Consider the following 17066-nt stretch of genomic DNA (forward strand, 5'->3'; position numbering starts at 1 on the left):
GATCAGTCTTGTCGGCCTTACAATACATTAAAAATTATCAACCAGCTGCAAAAAGGGAGTCCACCTACTTATAAATTTCTTTACTTGATGTTAAGGAGGATGAGTTCTCTTCTAGTTACAGATAACAAGAGAGTAAAAGCTTTTTGTTAAACAAGTTAAAAGGTAAAAATAAAATACTTACTGGTGACATTACAGTGTTCACTACATAAACCTGTGAAGAGATGCCCTACAGACAGCATTGTGCACCATACAGTAGCAATACTGAATATGAAAGTTTTGTATTATAAACCATGAAAGAAATGAAAGAATTCCTGAAATTCAGCACCTCTGTTTTAGTTACTGTACAAACTGTGAAAATATTGTACTCGTCACCCAAAATAACCCATTTTATTCACAGGAAAACAGGCTAATTAAAGAAAAAAGACCCAAATCAAGTTTGTCTAATTCAGGTCTATGACAACACCTCCTGCTCACAGCACCAAAACTGAATGGCGTCCAGGGACACCTCTGAAGTGCTTTATGCTTCTATAATCACAACACTGCAACTGTTTAGAGGATTTTTGTGGCTAATCATGGTGCTGTAATTCTATTCAACAAAGTTGTCTGTGTAAAACCCCAGGGATTCTTTACGTAGATAACCCCATTACAAGCCTCATTCCTGTACTGACTGAATGAAAAAATGTACGACTGACTGCCAACTTCTAAGCCTTTCTTCCTGTTGCCCTATTCAATCTTTATAAATACCCCTGATATAAAACTGAATTAAAAGATAACACTCGGATGGAACATTAATTCCTCTGAAAGGAAAAGGCTGATAGAAAAACATGAGCAAGACTCAACTAGTCAGAGAGTTGATGGAAAGAAGTGTTAAAGGCCATGGTGGTTAAAAACATCTCCCTTTCTGAGGAAATCTGATAGGCTACTGCACTTTGAGAGTAAAAAACCCAAGAAGTTACTGCTGTAATAATTTGAGAGCTGGACATGGTAAGTTTGAGAACCTTTGCAACTTGACTTAGGAAATATTTAGGATTAGATCATTTATTTGGATCATGTGATCAAAGAACTTCACAAATTCAACTTTACAGGAAATTAACTTCCTGTTTAACTGTTCACAAAGTACCACGTTATACAAGACTGAAAATAGCTTTAAATGTCATTAGAACTATCAGCTCTTATGTCAAATTTGATTTAAATGACAATGTTATATATTCAATGTATCTGTCTGAAAGACATTAACTTGAACAATTTTTTTTTCTTCTCTAGAAGCACAATAGGGCTTTTCAGAAAAACGAAAAATTATGAAAATGAAACAACTCTAAGAGCAACAATACTTTGTAGTTATACTTCCTTCTTTAACAGTGTGTCTCTACCACTTTTACCAACAGTTCCTATTTTTTTAGGGAAAACAATATTCTCCTTTTATTGCTAAAGGCAGGGTGATGTTTCAAAGATGGCACTTTTTTTCTCACCAGGGATCACTGACTACCAGGAGGCCATATTGTGTATATTTCAAAACTTGTTAAACACAAAATGCACATTTTGGTTTTCATAAGCTTTTTTTTCACTTCCGTCAACTGAAGATGCTTGATGCTGCAGTATAATTTTTAAATGTTTCTAATTATTGTACAATAATCCAAGAGAAGTAACTACAGTCATAACAGTATTCCCTCCTCAGTTTTTAATAGCTACAAACTTTTTTTTTGATTAATTTTAAAATAATAGCTTACAATATGATAATTCAGAAATATAAATTATTGTCTCAAAACAGCAAATTAAACAAAGGTGTTTCTATTGCTGGAAGCCCTTGATGAATTTCATTCTATTTATGGTCACTTTTAATATTAGTACCACCACAGAGGTTTGAAACCCTACGTGCTCAACAAGGCTCCCATAAGAAAGTGGTACCCAAAGGTGATGACACCAAGTCCCTTCCTTTTGAAATGCCTCAGGACTTTCTACAGGCTGCAGTTTTATGCTGCAACACAGGATACACACACAGCTTATAGTTTTTTATTAGATGTTACATCAGGAAATAAAGTCTAAAAAAAATCTGGCAACAGGATGCATATGTAAAGTTTTTCAGAGTGTTACTATGTCCATCTCTACAGCTTCCCAAGGCTTTTTTTGGAAGTGGGTAGTATTCACCAGATGGGAAAACAGCAGTATCACCATAGCACATGCATTTTCATGTTGATATTACTTACTTTCCTATTAACATAATAACCTAAAAAGTATTAAGCACGTAGCATGTTTCACACAACATACTGACAATACGATTTAACCTTTTTCCTTGTCTTGAGTTGGACTGGGTTCAAGAGTTACTTCATTCCAAGGCTCTACCTGGTTATTTCTTATGGCACAAAATAATTCAATAGGTACAAAAATCAAGCATGCACTCAAGCACGGCTCTGCTGTATTTCCTTTGAAAAAAGTGAACATTGTGCTTTTTACATTTCCTGTTCTATTTCCCAGCAGTGTCTGTTTCACCAATGAAAAAAGACAGACAAACTTGGAAGAATAAGTAAAAGACTTGCACTTTACAAATGTGAGATGAGCACATAACAGGCATTTTGTTTGCTATAGAAGTGTTTTGTGGGGACCAAGAGAAGTTGGCTTTTCCTACCTTAATTTTTTTTTAAGAATATAAATTTAAAATTATAAAGCTATACAAATGCATGCATTTGGACTGCTGAAAGGAAGAAAAGGTGCTAAGAAAAGTCAACCACACCCAAGTCAAACTTGGTATGAACTATAAATGCTCCATATCTTCCATTTATGTCAAATGTTTAAGTGTTGAATTCATAAATGATTTCTCATAGTAAAAAGACAGGTTTAACACTGTTGATGCATTTGCATCAACAAAGGGCAAATCGGATTTTTAAGGTTTAAAGCTTTCCCAGTAAACACTTCTGTCACAAAGACCTTTCTGCAGCTTTGAAAATACTAGTGTATACTTGAGAAAAAAATTAGTAACTACTGCTTATTTTTCACAATAAAACCAGGCCAGAATGAACAACTACAATCTGCAGAGGTTACCTGCCAAACAGCAATTGAGATATTCACTGCAGATGTGAAGATGTACTGAATCTGAAGTTTACACTTCTGAGTAAAATCAATATACAGATACACTTGGCCTGCATTTCTGACAGCATGGTAATTACTCCAGTGCAATAAGCAACAAAAGAGCAGCTATTCTGTAAGAGAGGATGAGGTCCAGAACAGAGCTATAAAGGAGCAAACATCTGAAACAAGAGCTGGTGGGAGGGAGTGGATAGTGAGGATGCCAGGGGAAACAGGGTAGAGATAACAGAGGCACAAGCCTGAAAAGGAATTAGGGAGGGCAGAATAGAAGCACCTGCTGCTTATCATTCCTTCAGAAGCCTTATTAATTCTTTGCTTGCTTAAAGCTGTGGGGGAGGTTTCCACACTCCCAAATAACAAGGATGATGATCCAAAGACAACCGGCACCTTTTGTGAAGTACAGAAAAGAAGGGATCTTGACAGGTGATAAATTTGGAAGCATCCCTCACCCTCTCAGCATCTCCCCATGCTATTAGACCACACCTAGGCTGTTTCCAGCACCTGAGGGAGGCTCTGCAGGGTACTTCATGTCCAAGAGCTGCCTGCAGCTCCACTGGAAGCCACATTTTTCATCACCCAACTCAGAATCCACATTATTATCACTTCTGGCCCTGCACAGGACCATCTCCACGAGTCACACTGTGTGCTTGAGAGCATTGCCCAAACACTTCCTGAACTCTGTCAGGCTGCTGCCGTGACCAGTTCCCTGGGGAGTGTGTTCCAGTGCCCAACCACACTCTGCTGTTTTTCCCGATATCCAACCTAAACCTCTTCCTGTCACTGGTCACAAGAGTAAACACATCAGGGTCTGCCCCTTCTCTTCCCCTCACAAGGAAGCTGTAACTGCAATGAGGTCTCCCCTCAATCACCTCTTCTCCAGGCTGAACAGACCAAGTGACCTCAGACACTCCTCATATGGCTTCCCCTCAAGGCCCTTCATCGTCCTCATGGACCTCCTTTGGACACTTCCTAATAGTTTTGTATCGTTCTTATACTGTGTCACCCAGAACTGCACACAATATTCAAGGTGAGGCTGCCCCAGTGCAGAGCAGAGCTGGACAATTCCTTCCCTTGCCCGGCTGGCGATGCTGTGCCTGATGCCCCCCAGGAGACACTTGGCCCTCCTGGCTGCCAGGGCACTGCGGACTCATGTTCAGCTTACTATCGACCAGGACCCCCAGGTCCCTTTCCATGGAGCTGTTCTCCAGCTTCTCATTCCCCAATCTACACACACAACCAGGGCTGCCCTGTCCCAAGTGGAGAATTGGGCACTTGTCATTGTTAAACTTCACAGAGTTGGTGGCTGCCCATCCCGTATTTGTTGAGGTCTCTCTGCAGGGCCTCTGCCCTCAAGGGAGCTGACAGCTCCTCCCAGTTTAGTGTCACTGGCTTTTAGTTGAGAGTTTTAGCAGCAATGCCCCAGAACTGGGAGCATGATGTACTAGACAGTGGAAAACAAACTATGCTTCAGTTTGTTCAGAGCTTTGCTTCCCACATTGCCCCTGACCTAAAAGCGAAACAGACAGACGCTTACAGCAAGGCACCACTTCTGCTCCTCCAAATAAACTCTCCACCACCAGATACAACCATAACGCAGCTTCTCCTTGTTAACTGTGCACCCACATAAACTTTCGGTCCCATGTAGTTTCTTTACGTCTGTCAAATTTCAGTAGAACCCTTCCTAAGCCTGGATATCCATTTACCATTCTTTTCTGGCCTAGGCACAAACAGCATTGGAGGAACAAAAGCAGAGGAACACATTTATGGAGTACGTTCTAGTTCAGATTCAGTCATTTAGAGCCTCAGTAAAAACACCACACTTTAAGTCAAACAGCCATGTGAAAAAATGTTCCTAGAAAATTTTAGCACAACAATAACTACGTCAAAAATGCTGGTATTCTAAAATACTTAAATGAATAAAGGCAAGAAAAAACAGTAGTAAGAAACACTACAGCAAGAAATGCCTGTGACATACAAATATTTAAAGAAAGCAAAGCAACTAACATGCATTAAATTGATTAAGACAAAAAAAGTACACTAAATTAATTCAAAAAAATCCTAATCTGATGCATTAACACCCTTGATACCAATTTTCACACACTGGAAAAGTGTCTTATTCTTGTTTGAGGTTATTTTGTCTCATGTTCTTAGATTTCCAAGTTCTTCCCCCTCTCTTCCTTTCAGCTTTTTTTCTTCCACTATTGGAGATTCTTGCATCCTGGCCTTCAACGTTGATAAGTCTTTACTGAGTAGTTACCCATTTACAACCACTCATCCCTCTTCATTCAGTTCTCCCACCCAGCATTCTTTTGAAAGCCCAGCTTTCCCAGCTTTCTCTTCCTTTCATGGAGGATATTTTTCTCTTTTGTAAACAGGCAGAGAGATCTTCCAAAGACCATAGAAGGCACCTTTCCCTGTTTCTCACTACAGACTGAACTTCTGAAAACACAGAACATGGTAAAAAAGCCTCACTGCACAGAAGTATTTTTTGTACATCCTCAAGCAGCCAGAACTTATCATGGATGGGTATTTTTAAAAGTATATCCAAAAAGTGTATTCAGGATTGTCTTTCTTTTGGCTCTGAAAGTTTTTTAAGGACATGGTTCCTAGATCAAAAGGAAGGGGAAAAAAATCCTATGCGGGTGGGATGGAAAACATGTTTTTGGAGATGAAAAATGAACTCCATGGAGTACTAAAGTAACCCACTGCACCACCTAGGAGGATATTATATCTTCGGTAAGCTTTGCAAGTTTCAACTTTTCTCTTCCCAACTGTAAAAACATCCTCTGCCTGTGACAGAGTGATAGGATTGCTTTCCTAACTAATTATGAGGGATACTTAGAGATTCATAATACAAAACAGGTGCAAGAAACATGCACAGAATTGAACACTTAAAAACTCAGACTTCACAACAGTTCAACTGTTGTTCTGGGAGGTCTAAATCAAGTTACTCAGCCAGTGCCTAGAATAGTTTGACTCTCTTCAGGAAGACTTAAGTAATGAAAAGTAAAACACTGTGCTGACAATTATTTGTTACTCACATCTCCATCATTTAAGGACAAAATAATGTATCCACTGTGAAAACTGTACCTATACAGAGGATTTCTCTTTGTTAACACCTAATCAGAGTTGTTTTATATAAGCACATTCATAGACAGTGTTTTCAGTCACTGCACAATTATCCTCGAACACAACTAGAGATGCCAGGTGAACACTAGCGATGCTCTATGGCTGTAATTGAACATCAGGCAGGGTACCTCAAATGGCCACACACAGGCAGCCAAAATCTCCGCTAGCAGGGTTGCAGGAGCTTTTATTCATAAAAGAGTGGAACTACATGCACTGGAACAGGAAGGCCGAAACATTTGCAGAGCAACCGCTTACCATAACCAGAGTAACAAGTGTCAAAACTTAGGGTATGGGAGAGAGGGAGGCAGTGCATCCATCAAGTCACCCCTCTCCCTGTACAGAGGGATGCTCTGTACATCTGTCCAACTGGCACGCCCTCCCTGGCACAACCCAGAGAAATGACCCGTTACAGGCTGGGGCCGCTGTGGCTGGACAGTGCCCAGGCACAAAGGGACCTGGGGGTACTGGTCAACAGCCGACTGACCACGAGCCAGCAGTGTGCCCTGGCGGCCAAGAAGGCCAATGGCATCCTGGCCTGTATCAGGAATGGTGTGGCCAGCAGGACAAGGGAGGGCATTCTTCCCCTGTACTCGGCACTGGTACCTTGAATACTGTGTCCAGTTCTGGGCCCCTCAGCTCAGGAAGGACATTGAGATGCTTGAGCGCATCCAGAGGAGGGTGACAAGGCTGGTGAGGGGCTTGGAACACAAGCCCTGTGAGGAACGACTGCGGGAGCTGGGGTCATTTGGCCTGGAGAAAAGGAGACTCAGAGGTGACCTTATCACCCTCTACAACTATGTGAAAGGTGGTTGTAGTCAGGTGGGGGTTGGTCTCTTTTGCCAGGTAGCAACTGACAGAACAAGAGGACACAGTCTCAAGCTGTGCCAGGGGAAATATAGGTTGGATGTTAGGAAAAAGTTTTTTATGGAACGAGTGGTTAAATACTGGAATTGTCTGCCTGGAGAGGTGGTGGAGTCACCATCCCTGGATGTGTTTAAAGAAAGACTGGACATGGCACTCAGTGCCATGGTTTAGTTGAGGTGGTGTTAGGGCATTGGTTGGACTCGATGATCTTGGAGGTGTCTTCCAACCTGGTGATTCTGTGTGATTCTGTGATTATTAGTTACCTCTCAGTTAAATACAGCAGTGCCTTGTTTTCACTAACTGATGAATATTGCTCATTCTGTACTAAACCATGGGGTTTTTTTCCTAGGAAGATGTGACCTCACAAGGTTTACACAAACAGCATCTTTGCATATCCTTAGTTGCTGTAGGAAGGAACTCAATGACGCAGAAACTGAAAAGACTTAATAGAGTTGTAAGAGCTGTGTACATCTGTGTCCTTTTGAAAAGCGGTGACATATCTTAGGAAGTCAGAGACAATATTTGAGAGCATTACTAATTACAGTTAGAGCAACTTCAAAGCAATGTACAACTTGTAGGCCTGCCCAGTCAATCAGCCGTATTACGTGCCTTTTTCTTGGCTTTTTTTTTTTTAAATTAAAAAAACAGCTGAAAGAAAACCTCTGGCAAAACTCATCAATGACTCTCTTTCAGAGACTGCCTCCTCCCATTCCTGGAACTCAGCTGCATTTCTGTGGCATTCATAGATATAAATCTCCTTCTCAAATGCTTACTGCCTCCTTGTATCAGTGCACCCTTATGTAACAGTCAATATAATTTCACAGCATGAAGACATGAGACAACTGTTCTGCTATTGCCAGCTACATATAAGTGAATGTTTCCAGCTTGACATCAGTATTTCTTTAATGTTTGTACTAATCTTAAAAGTAAGGCTTATCTTAAACACTAAAAACTGAGGTTAGAAAAGAAACAGCTGAAAGGAAGTTTCACAGGAAAACATTTAATTTTAGCAGGTTTATTTCTTTGATCAGTAGATAAAGTAAGGTTTGTTTACTATATTGAGTTTTTATAAGCCAACACTGAACTGCTACACTTCAAACTTTACTGCCAAGACAAATAAAATGCAATTCACCATAGTCAATGTTTCTAGGCTACTGAATAAAGCCAAGTAAACAATACATTACTTCCCCATTCATTCTCTCAGACTCTAGAAATCCTCTGGCTTCAAAACAAGAAAAAAATATGGTCACTACAGCACTGCTGCTAATTCACATTAAGGATTTTCAGGTGAAACTAATGAATAGTACACCTCTCTCTTTTACCCAGCAACAAGGACCAGCATCCAAGAATGACCTTCAGAATGTATTTGACTTGTTTCCTCATATTCTAGTGACCCTAGTCATTGGAGTCTGTGGGGTTTTATTACCTATTCAGTCCAATAAAAGGTCCAGTGACTGCTTGTGAGTTCTCCTTCATGCATCATTCTTCCCTGCTTTATTTTCGAATTATTTAAACTGCCTTTAGTTCTCTGAGTAAGTATTCAAGTATTAAACTCATAAAACACGAGAGTGATTGCAATCTGAAATACCTAAAGCCTGACCTTCCGTTGGAGTAATTTCAGCCAAAATCCTCCTCCTCTCGAAGGAAGGAAAGAGGCATCGGCATTCATTAGGCAGCCTCTGCTTTCATTACTTTTATCAACAACAACCTGTCTTAATACAACTCTGCCAGATAATTAAACTACCCAACATATTGATGTTTTCATCATGAATTGCTGCTTTTCATTAGTAAAACCATGTACTTGATTTTTATCTTCCACAAAGTCACATCCATACATCTCTGGCTCAAAAGTGCTGGAAGCTAAGACAGCACATGCAGATGTTTCTCCAGCTGCTTTGTCTCACTCTTTTTCCTAGGCTTGTGCCATCAGTCCTTGCTGGAGGGAGCACCCTGACAGACAAATCTTTACATGACCCAGTATGGCTGTTTTGAGGTTATGTTCTTGTCCTGATTTTCTTACCACTCTAATGAAGTTTCCAACCATCCTTTAAATCAAGTATTTCATCTTTAAATCGCTTCTTCCAGCTCTCCATTAAGATTTAAAAAAATCAGTATATCCAAAGAGTTGATACAGAGAACTTAAAAGTTCTACCATTGCGCAAACCTCGATGGATTCAATAAACTCCAGAAATAAAAAAAAAAAAGAAATAGTACATGACTTTCATAGTATTCAAGGCCAGGCTAGATGGGGCTCTGAGCAACCTCATGTTGGTGAAGGTGTCCCTGACCGTGGCAGGGGCATTGGAACCAGATGATCTTTAAGGTCCCTTCCAACCCAAACAATTCTATGATGCTCTAATAAAAGTCCTGTACAGAAAAACCCACTATGCAACCATGCAGGTGTTTTAATCGTATTATTATTATTTTTTTAATACAAAGGCTCTAGATTCTTTCATTTTGAAGTATTTTCAGAAAGATGGGTCTAATTCTATAAGATGATGCCATTCCCTGAAAAGTAACTGCCAACTTCTTGTCCCACTGAAGTCAGTAGGAAGCTTAATCTTTAAAATGAACGTTAACTAATGTACAGAGTGATAAAGCCAAATATCTCCCATAAGTCTAATTTGTCACATGCAACTGAGTCAATGTGACTCAGCCTGTTCTTTAGATTTCAGACGCAACAGTGCTGCTTGTTTCAAAAACTAAACAAAAATGTTCAAAATCTCAAAACAACGTTCCTTGCATGAGACTTTGCATTCATATGCCAAACAGAACTGTTTGAATTAGTGATCACAAAAAACAAACAAACAAGGAAAAACCAACCCCCCCCACACAAACACACTTCTTTGAACCAGCCCACTGCTCTAACACCCATTTAGCTAACTGAAACTACAGAATTTTGCGGATAAAAATTCAGTTTGGAGAAAGTTTGAATATTAAGCATAAAACTTTGTGAAGAGCAAATGACTGCTGATTGATGACACTCAAAACAACATTAAAAAAGTGAATTTCCATTTTTATCTTCATGAACTTTTAACCCTGCACCAAAGCATAACAAATTGTCCGTTTCATCTGCCAGTTGTATTTTGTATGCCTTTAAGAACAGATACCCAGAGAGAAGAAATACAGTTTTTCTCTTGCAATGCAAAACACTGGCATATGCTCAGGGAACAAATCTCAGGATAAATCAGTAGGAGTGACAAAGTAACAGTAATAAGTGGGAAGACAGCAGTGAGAAGAAGAGAAGCTACCAGCCAGGCCTCACATGAGAAGATGGGGGATAGAAAGAAATTTTTCTAAGGACCACAGTAGAGCAAGCAGAATTTCTGTGGCTTTTGAGTTATAGCAGAAACCAAAACCAGTCACAAGAGGAAGGATCCACCTGCAAGAACATGACAGACCAGCAGAGGATTTTTTTTTTATTTTATTCTATGAAGTTGGTTGATTCCTTCTATGAAGTACCACCCAAAATGTAAATACTCATCATGAACAAAGCAGATTCCAGACAGAAATTGTTCTTTAATGATATGTGCAGCTGGGAACTTCTATGAAAACCTTTATCTTGGACTGTGCAATCCATCTCCTGGCGGAGGCAACAAGTGGAGGCACACGTAAACTCATGCAGTCCCCTCCATATATAAGCAGCAAATGATAAGGGAGAAGACAACACTGAATCCTCCTTCCTCCTAATCTGTGCTCAAAAAATGCCAAAGGGAATGCAAAGAGCTCTTCAAATAGAATGGCCAAATAAGAGAAGCAAAATTTTTTGTACCGGTTTGTACCCCAATCTCAAGCTAGACACTGTCAGCATGTAGTTATGAATCCACACAAGACCTCTAGAAAGCAAGGCAGCACCTTCAACGTTTCAGAACACGGCACAGACAAGTTAATGAAAACACAATGTCTCTTTTAATAACTTTCATTGACCTAATCCCTTGTGTTCTGAAAATATGTAACTGTAGGCTTGCCAAAGTGAATATGAAGAAGATCAAACTGATAAAACACAAGATAATGAGTCAATTGATGTGCAGATTCATTAATTTTGAAAACAAATAAACCTTAACAGTAATTACGTCTGCTCATGATTAATGGCAGCTGCCCAATGGATTGTTCTTGATACGAATAGCATGTAAGGGTATACACACACTCATTAGAGTACAGATTTTTCCAGTATACAAATGTGAAAAAGATTTCTGGAAACTAATGAGTGCAGAACTGTGACTGAAAGCTCCAGTCATATTATTGCTGTTCCACTGTACTAAAAACAACCGGATTCTCAATCCATGAACATCACACAGGCTTTGAAATCCAGCATCAATCATGTTAACTGATTCTCACAAGATAAAAACAAAAGCTGAAGTCTAACATCTGCTTTCCTTGGCAAACCAATCTGAAAGTTTATGCATTTGGGAGGGTTTTTTAATCATCATAAATAACCCACAACCAGATGAATTAAAGGTGCTGCCTTGTTTTCTGGACAAATCATGATAGGGTCCCTGTAACTTTTCTTCACTTCAAAGCATTCAAAGGAAGACTTTAAGGAATTAGAGGAATTAAAAGGCCTGTGTGCAGATGCAGTCTGTGATATTGCTGGGATCATGGAGATGATACAATAGCTGACATGTTTGGGGTAATGCAATGGAGGGATACAGGTTCTTTAGGAAGGACAGGTAGGGAAGATGAGAAGATGGGGGTTGACCTCTCTGTGACAGAACGACCATAACGCACAGAGCTTTGCCTGGGGATGGACGATGAGCCATGGGAGCTTATGGGTGAGGACTGAAGTGTGGGTGACACTCAGGGGGTGTCTGCTATAAGCTGCCAAACCAGGCAGAACAAGTGGACAAGGGCTTCTACAGACAGCCTTGTGTCTCCAGGCCCTGGTCCTCATGCGGGGCTTCAACCACCCTGGCAGCTGCTGGGTGACCAACACAGCACTGTGTAAGCAACCCAGAGGCCTCCCAGAGAGCACCGACAACAACTCCCCAATAAAAGCAGCAGAGCAAACAACAAGGAGAGGAGCTCTGCTGGAACTCCATCACAACCAAGGAATGCCTGATTGAGGATGTGAAGGTAAAAGGCAGCCTTGCCTGGTTCATTCTGAATTTCTCAATTTTTCAGGAAAGACAGAATATATACTGCAGAAATTCCAGTCCCAAAGAGAGAGAAAGTCAAAAGAACATTTGATCCTCTGATAAGGAAACCTTACAATCTTCCCAAATATTTGTAAGTTCCTCAGCAACTGCAAAAATCAGAAAAATTCACGAACATAAAGGCTTCCCTAGTCAAATTCTGATACTCTTCCAGAAGTCCCTACATAAAGCTCCAAATGAGCTCTTCCTTTCAGCTGATCAGCTAAAAAGTGTAGATCTTAAAACAAGCCAGAAACGTTTCATTATTCAAGAAAGCTAGTACAAAATTTCTGCATTTTCTTATGAATTAGAAACTTGATTTCCTTCCCCCAGCCCATGCCAGTTTGGATTATGGAGCAAAGCAGAATCTGTACTCATAAAGAAAACCTTAGGCATAGAAAAGATTTTTCATTGTCTTATTCAAGTCAATGCATTTGCTCATGATGCAGAACTGCTTCTTGAAGAATAATCATCAGCTCTCCAAGTGTTACAGAACAGCAGCATCCCTCTTAGATAATTCTTGAAAAGAATTATTCTGTAAACCCTGTAAAGCATAACATTATTTTATCCTCATGAACATTCACATTCCTATGTAAATTGAGTCACAGTTAAAACACTGTGGAGAAAAAGACATTTTCACATAAGGCAGAGGTCTGAAGTTAAACACATCTCTGCATCCATGGTCAAAAAAACACTTCTTGGCAAGCTCAGCATTTTGAAAACCAAGCCATGTCTGGACAAGCACTTCATGCTGAACTCTTTTTGAATGATCTTTCTATAAATTAACACTTGGCTTGCAACAGATGAAGTGATTACATAACTCTGAAACATAGCTGAAATATACCTTCAAGATTCACTACATCTGGCACTGCCACCTAATTCTGAATAATTCCAGCCTTCCTTTTTAGAACTTGACAGCATATGAACACTGAAATAAAGTCGGGCAATGAGCTTCTCATGTGACTGAACAAATGAAATTACTGAATTCCATTTTCGTAAGATATTGGCCTTGTATTACAGGAAAAATGTGTATTTTATTGAGTTTTGTACAAACTTGCTCTTTTTAGTAGGGATTTTTGTTTTGGTTTTGTATCAAGAAGGGTGATAAATCCTCCACTGTGTCATGGAAAAGCAGTGCAAACGGTTTTGAACACTTCCAGATGACCATCTCTCTTCAAGTAAGCCTTCTGAGAAAGCGCTTTAACCAACAGTCCCCATAATATAATTTTCTACAGTTCAATGAGCCTTACCAGCAGATTTGCAAGTCCCAATTAACACTGATAAAAAGAAAACTGAAACAAGGCATCCAGCAGCCCCTAAAAAGTCACAACACGTTCCTCTTTGTACTGCTTATACAGGTTGAACTACCCGGCACTGGTATTTTAGAGCTACAACAAACACCACTGCCTTTCCTCCATTTTTTGCACATCTTTACCACCCTACAGTACTTCTGAATGCTTTGTTATTTTAAACTAGCAACAGATAGTTGCCATACATGTCAGCCATACACTAAATTAAATTAAGCATTAAATAAAGATTTTGAGCATCCTTGATTCATAAGCAATAACGGCAAAGCCCAAGACAAATGTGAGAAACCAAACCACTGAACTGTTATGGTACAACTGACATTTTTTGGAAGAATATCATTCTCTGACTGCACTGGTCTCTCCTTGTGCAGTAGAAATTGCAGTAGTAGCTCCTAATAGTTGCTCAAAACTGATGAAGTATCAGGTTAAAGCCCTGGGAACAACTTCGACCTCACAGATATGGAAAACTCCCTACACCTCTGCGTAAGATCATGTTAGCAATACTGGATTAAAAACTAGATCATCCTTTGGGCTCTTTCATATTCACCCTTTTTTTTTTCCAGGCAACTGAAAAGAAGGCAATAGCTCTATACAGTATTTCCAGTCCATACCCTCATGACTAGAGTTATAATCATTTTGGATTAAGAAAGCATTTCATTCTCGCTGTTGGAATAACCCTCTTTTCCTAACACTTCAGGAGCTGTGAAACCCTTTACAGGTAAAGCTGACATTAATAGCCCTAGAGGGACTTCACTCATTTCCTAGATTTCCTGAAAGTCCTGATTTTAATGGGAAATAATATGCTGGAAAAAACACAATTAAAACCCAAATCAAAACAACCATACACACCCCAGCACACAGCTTACAGTGGGAACATGTACCTAGAAAGTTTGCCAACTAAGACAGACCAACAGAGCTGATCATGTACAATATGGCTTTGTTGGAAGGTCGCTTGTGAAAAACAAGCAATAAAAATCAGTAACTTATTACCATGATAGCTTAAAAATGAAACACAGTGAACTGACTGCCATAAACCAGAGGAATGATACATGGAGAATGAAGAAACTTCTGATAAGTGAGCTGTACTCCAAAATGTTTCCAGAAGCCAACATATAAAGTTTACCACAACTTGTACAGCACACTGACAGGAAGCTGTTGGTGTAGCAGGAAAAGCAAATGAAGTAATAAATAATTATGTGGGTAAGTAGTGAATCTGAAGATATATATACAATGCTACTGGTGCATGAAGTTCAGCTTTGTCTTGGATTTGTTCAGTCATTTTGGGCAAGTCACAGAGATCTCTCCGTAAATACATTCAGATAAGGATATTTGCTCTTAAAGCACTTTAATCTCTGGAGATGAAACATTATATTGAAATGCAAATGTTACTACTTACAGCTTACTGCCTTCAAATGACAGCTGAAACGTGCATTCCACATTTATCATCTGACAGAATCAACTCAAAAGCAGTCTTCATGTATGTTTTGACAACGTATGAATGTTAAGCACAACTCATGGCATGTTATCTGGCTGTCAAGTATGACCAAAAAATGTTTAAAAAACCCTACAGTAAAAAAAAAAAAAAAACCAAACAAAAAACCCAACAAAACCCCCACAAAATGAAAACAAAAAAGTCGATGTAAAACAAGCCTCCCAAGCTTACTTGCAGCAGGGTTCCATGAACAGTGTTCTGTCGCATGCAATGAGTGGCAGGGTCTGGGAGCCCCTGCAGCAGGGCCAGCACTGTGTGTGGAACTTCATTGGCCATAACGAAGGGAACGAGGGCCCGGCCCGACATCTCACGGCAGCGGTACACGGGGGAGTGCCCACACCTGCAGAAAGGAGAAAGACCTGTTACTTCTCATCCAGCTCCAGTCACTGGGGTGCCTAAAACAAAACAAAGCATAATGCAATGAAAACTGTAACATATTTCTCACAAATCTAATATACAGTCTTCTCAGTAGTGAAAGAATATTTGCCCAGAAAGGTAAGTCATACTAGAGCTATGCCAGAGGATTTGTTTTCATTCAAAAGTTCTGGTGTTTAGATAAAGAAAAAAGAAAAAAAGAGGAAAAAATGCAATTATGCCATGAGACAGGTAAGTATATAGTCCTGTAAATATCTTTCTTGATGTTTATGTTACTTACTAATCATATTCAAATGTATTATGAGTTTGACTTAAATTGTTATCTCCATGTTGTTAATCAGATGTTTCCATGAGAACACAACATGGTGTCCACTGAATTTTGGGCCAAAACTCCCACTGGTTTCTAGAACACATTTAAAGGCAGGAAGTAAAAGACATTGGAAAATAACTTTCCATTGTTTATAATTAGTATCTAAAAGAAAAACAGCAGTTAATTTTGAATAAAAAGTAAGATGCAGGACTCCACATACGGTAAATGCCAAAAAGAATCTTTCACCTTTTAGTGCAATTAAGGTTTTGACAGGCTGTAGATTTACGAAAATACATACAGAATGAGCTATTCAGCTACAGTAACACATTAACCAGTTATATGGTAGCATGTATACTGAATTGACGTGAGTAAGAGTCCTTAATCAGCTAAGCAGGTTAGGCTAAGTCTTTCAAAGCCAGTAATTCTTGCAGGTGTGAATTTTGGCAATGCAGGTAACAATTCAGCCACCCAGAAAACTGAGAACACTACTACAGGGTTTAGACAAAAAAGGCCAAATGTCTTAGGTGATGAAAAATACAGTACAGCTGAAGTTATGCTCTGATACTTCCCAGATGATTGTGATGACCCAAGAGAGACGGCCTTCCCTACTCCAATACTCATCCTTTTCCTGAATTGCTTCCTATGTATTTTTATCTTACAACATCACATGTAGATGAGATTATCCCCTGCCAAAATGATTTTGACCTCTGCTGAAAAACAAACCAAAAAATCCTGCAGTGTCATGCCTACACATTTAAAAGTTAAATGAAATTAAAAGGTATTCCAGATTTTCAAGTATCTGTAGCAAATTTAAATCAATATTCAAAGTAGTAGTTTATTTTACTTTACTTATAATAAATAATTATTTAAAGTAATTTATTTATATTACTTTATTTCACATCAAAGAAATACAGAAGACAGTTTGCATCTTGAACCACCAATCCAGCTAACAGGGTTTTGAACACTAAGAAACTAAATAGTCCTAACTGAAATAGATATGTTATGCCTTGGCATGCCTGAAAGACACAGGTCTCCTTCAGAGAGAGCTATACTACCCCCTAAACAACAGTTTTTTTGGGAATTTTCACCCTTGCAAATAAGGTTGTATGTTCCATCATGATTTTTACAAAGACCATCTTTACATTTCCTTTTCACAGACTGGCCATCCTTCACTACAGGATGCTAGAGCAGAACAGTCACAATTAGAGACTCTGCCATAGGAAAAGCTTTAATCCTGTATTGACAAGGTGTGAGAAGAAAGTCAGCTCCAAAAAAAAACCTTTTTTTTTTTTAAACAAAAACATTTTAATTCTACTTCATAGTAAACTGAAACCTAAGAAGTAATTGTCGGCAACCATTCTTTCAGCTCTGCTGAA

General features: G+C 39.3%; 1 protein-coding gene across 2 annotated transcripts in view; it reads right to left on the minus strand.

Annotated features, from left to right (window-relative positions):
- THADA (THADA, armadillo repeat containing) overlaps nucleotides 1–17066 on the minus strand; it is a 218808-nt gene that overhangs the window by 73491 nt on the left and 128251 nt on the right. For both annotated transcript variants that reach the window (XM_017744780.1, XM_017744781.1), the window contains exon 30: nucleotides 15177–15345. In XM_017744780.1, coding sequence (XP_017600269.1) covers nucleotides 15177–15345 — 169 coding nt within the window. The remainder of the gene's footprint in view (nucleotides 1–15176; nucleotides 15346–17066) is intronic.

This window comes from Corvus brachyrhynchos, unplaced genomic scaffold (assembly GCF_000691975.1).
Source record: "Corvus brachyrhynchos isolate BGI_N302 unplaced genomic scaffold, ASM69197v1 scaffold258, whole genome shotgun sequence".
NCBI lineage: Eukaryota > Metazoa > Chordata > Aves > Passeriformes > Corvidae > Corvus > Corvus brachyrhynchos.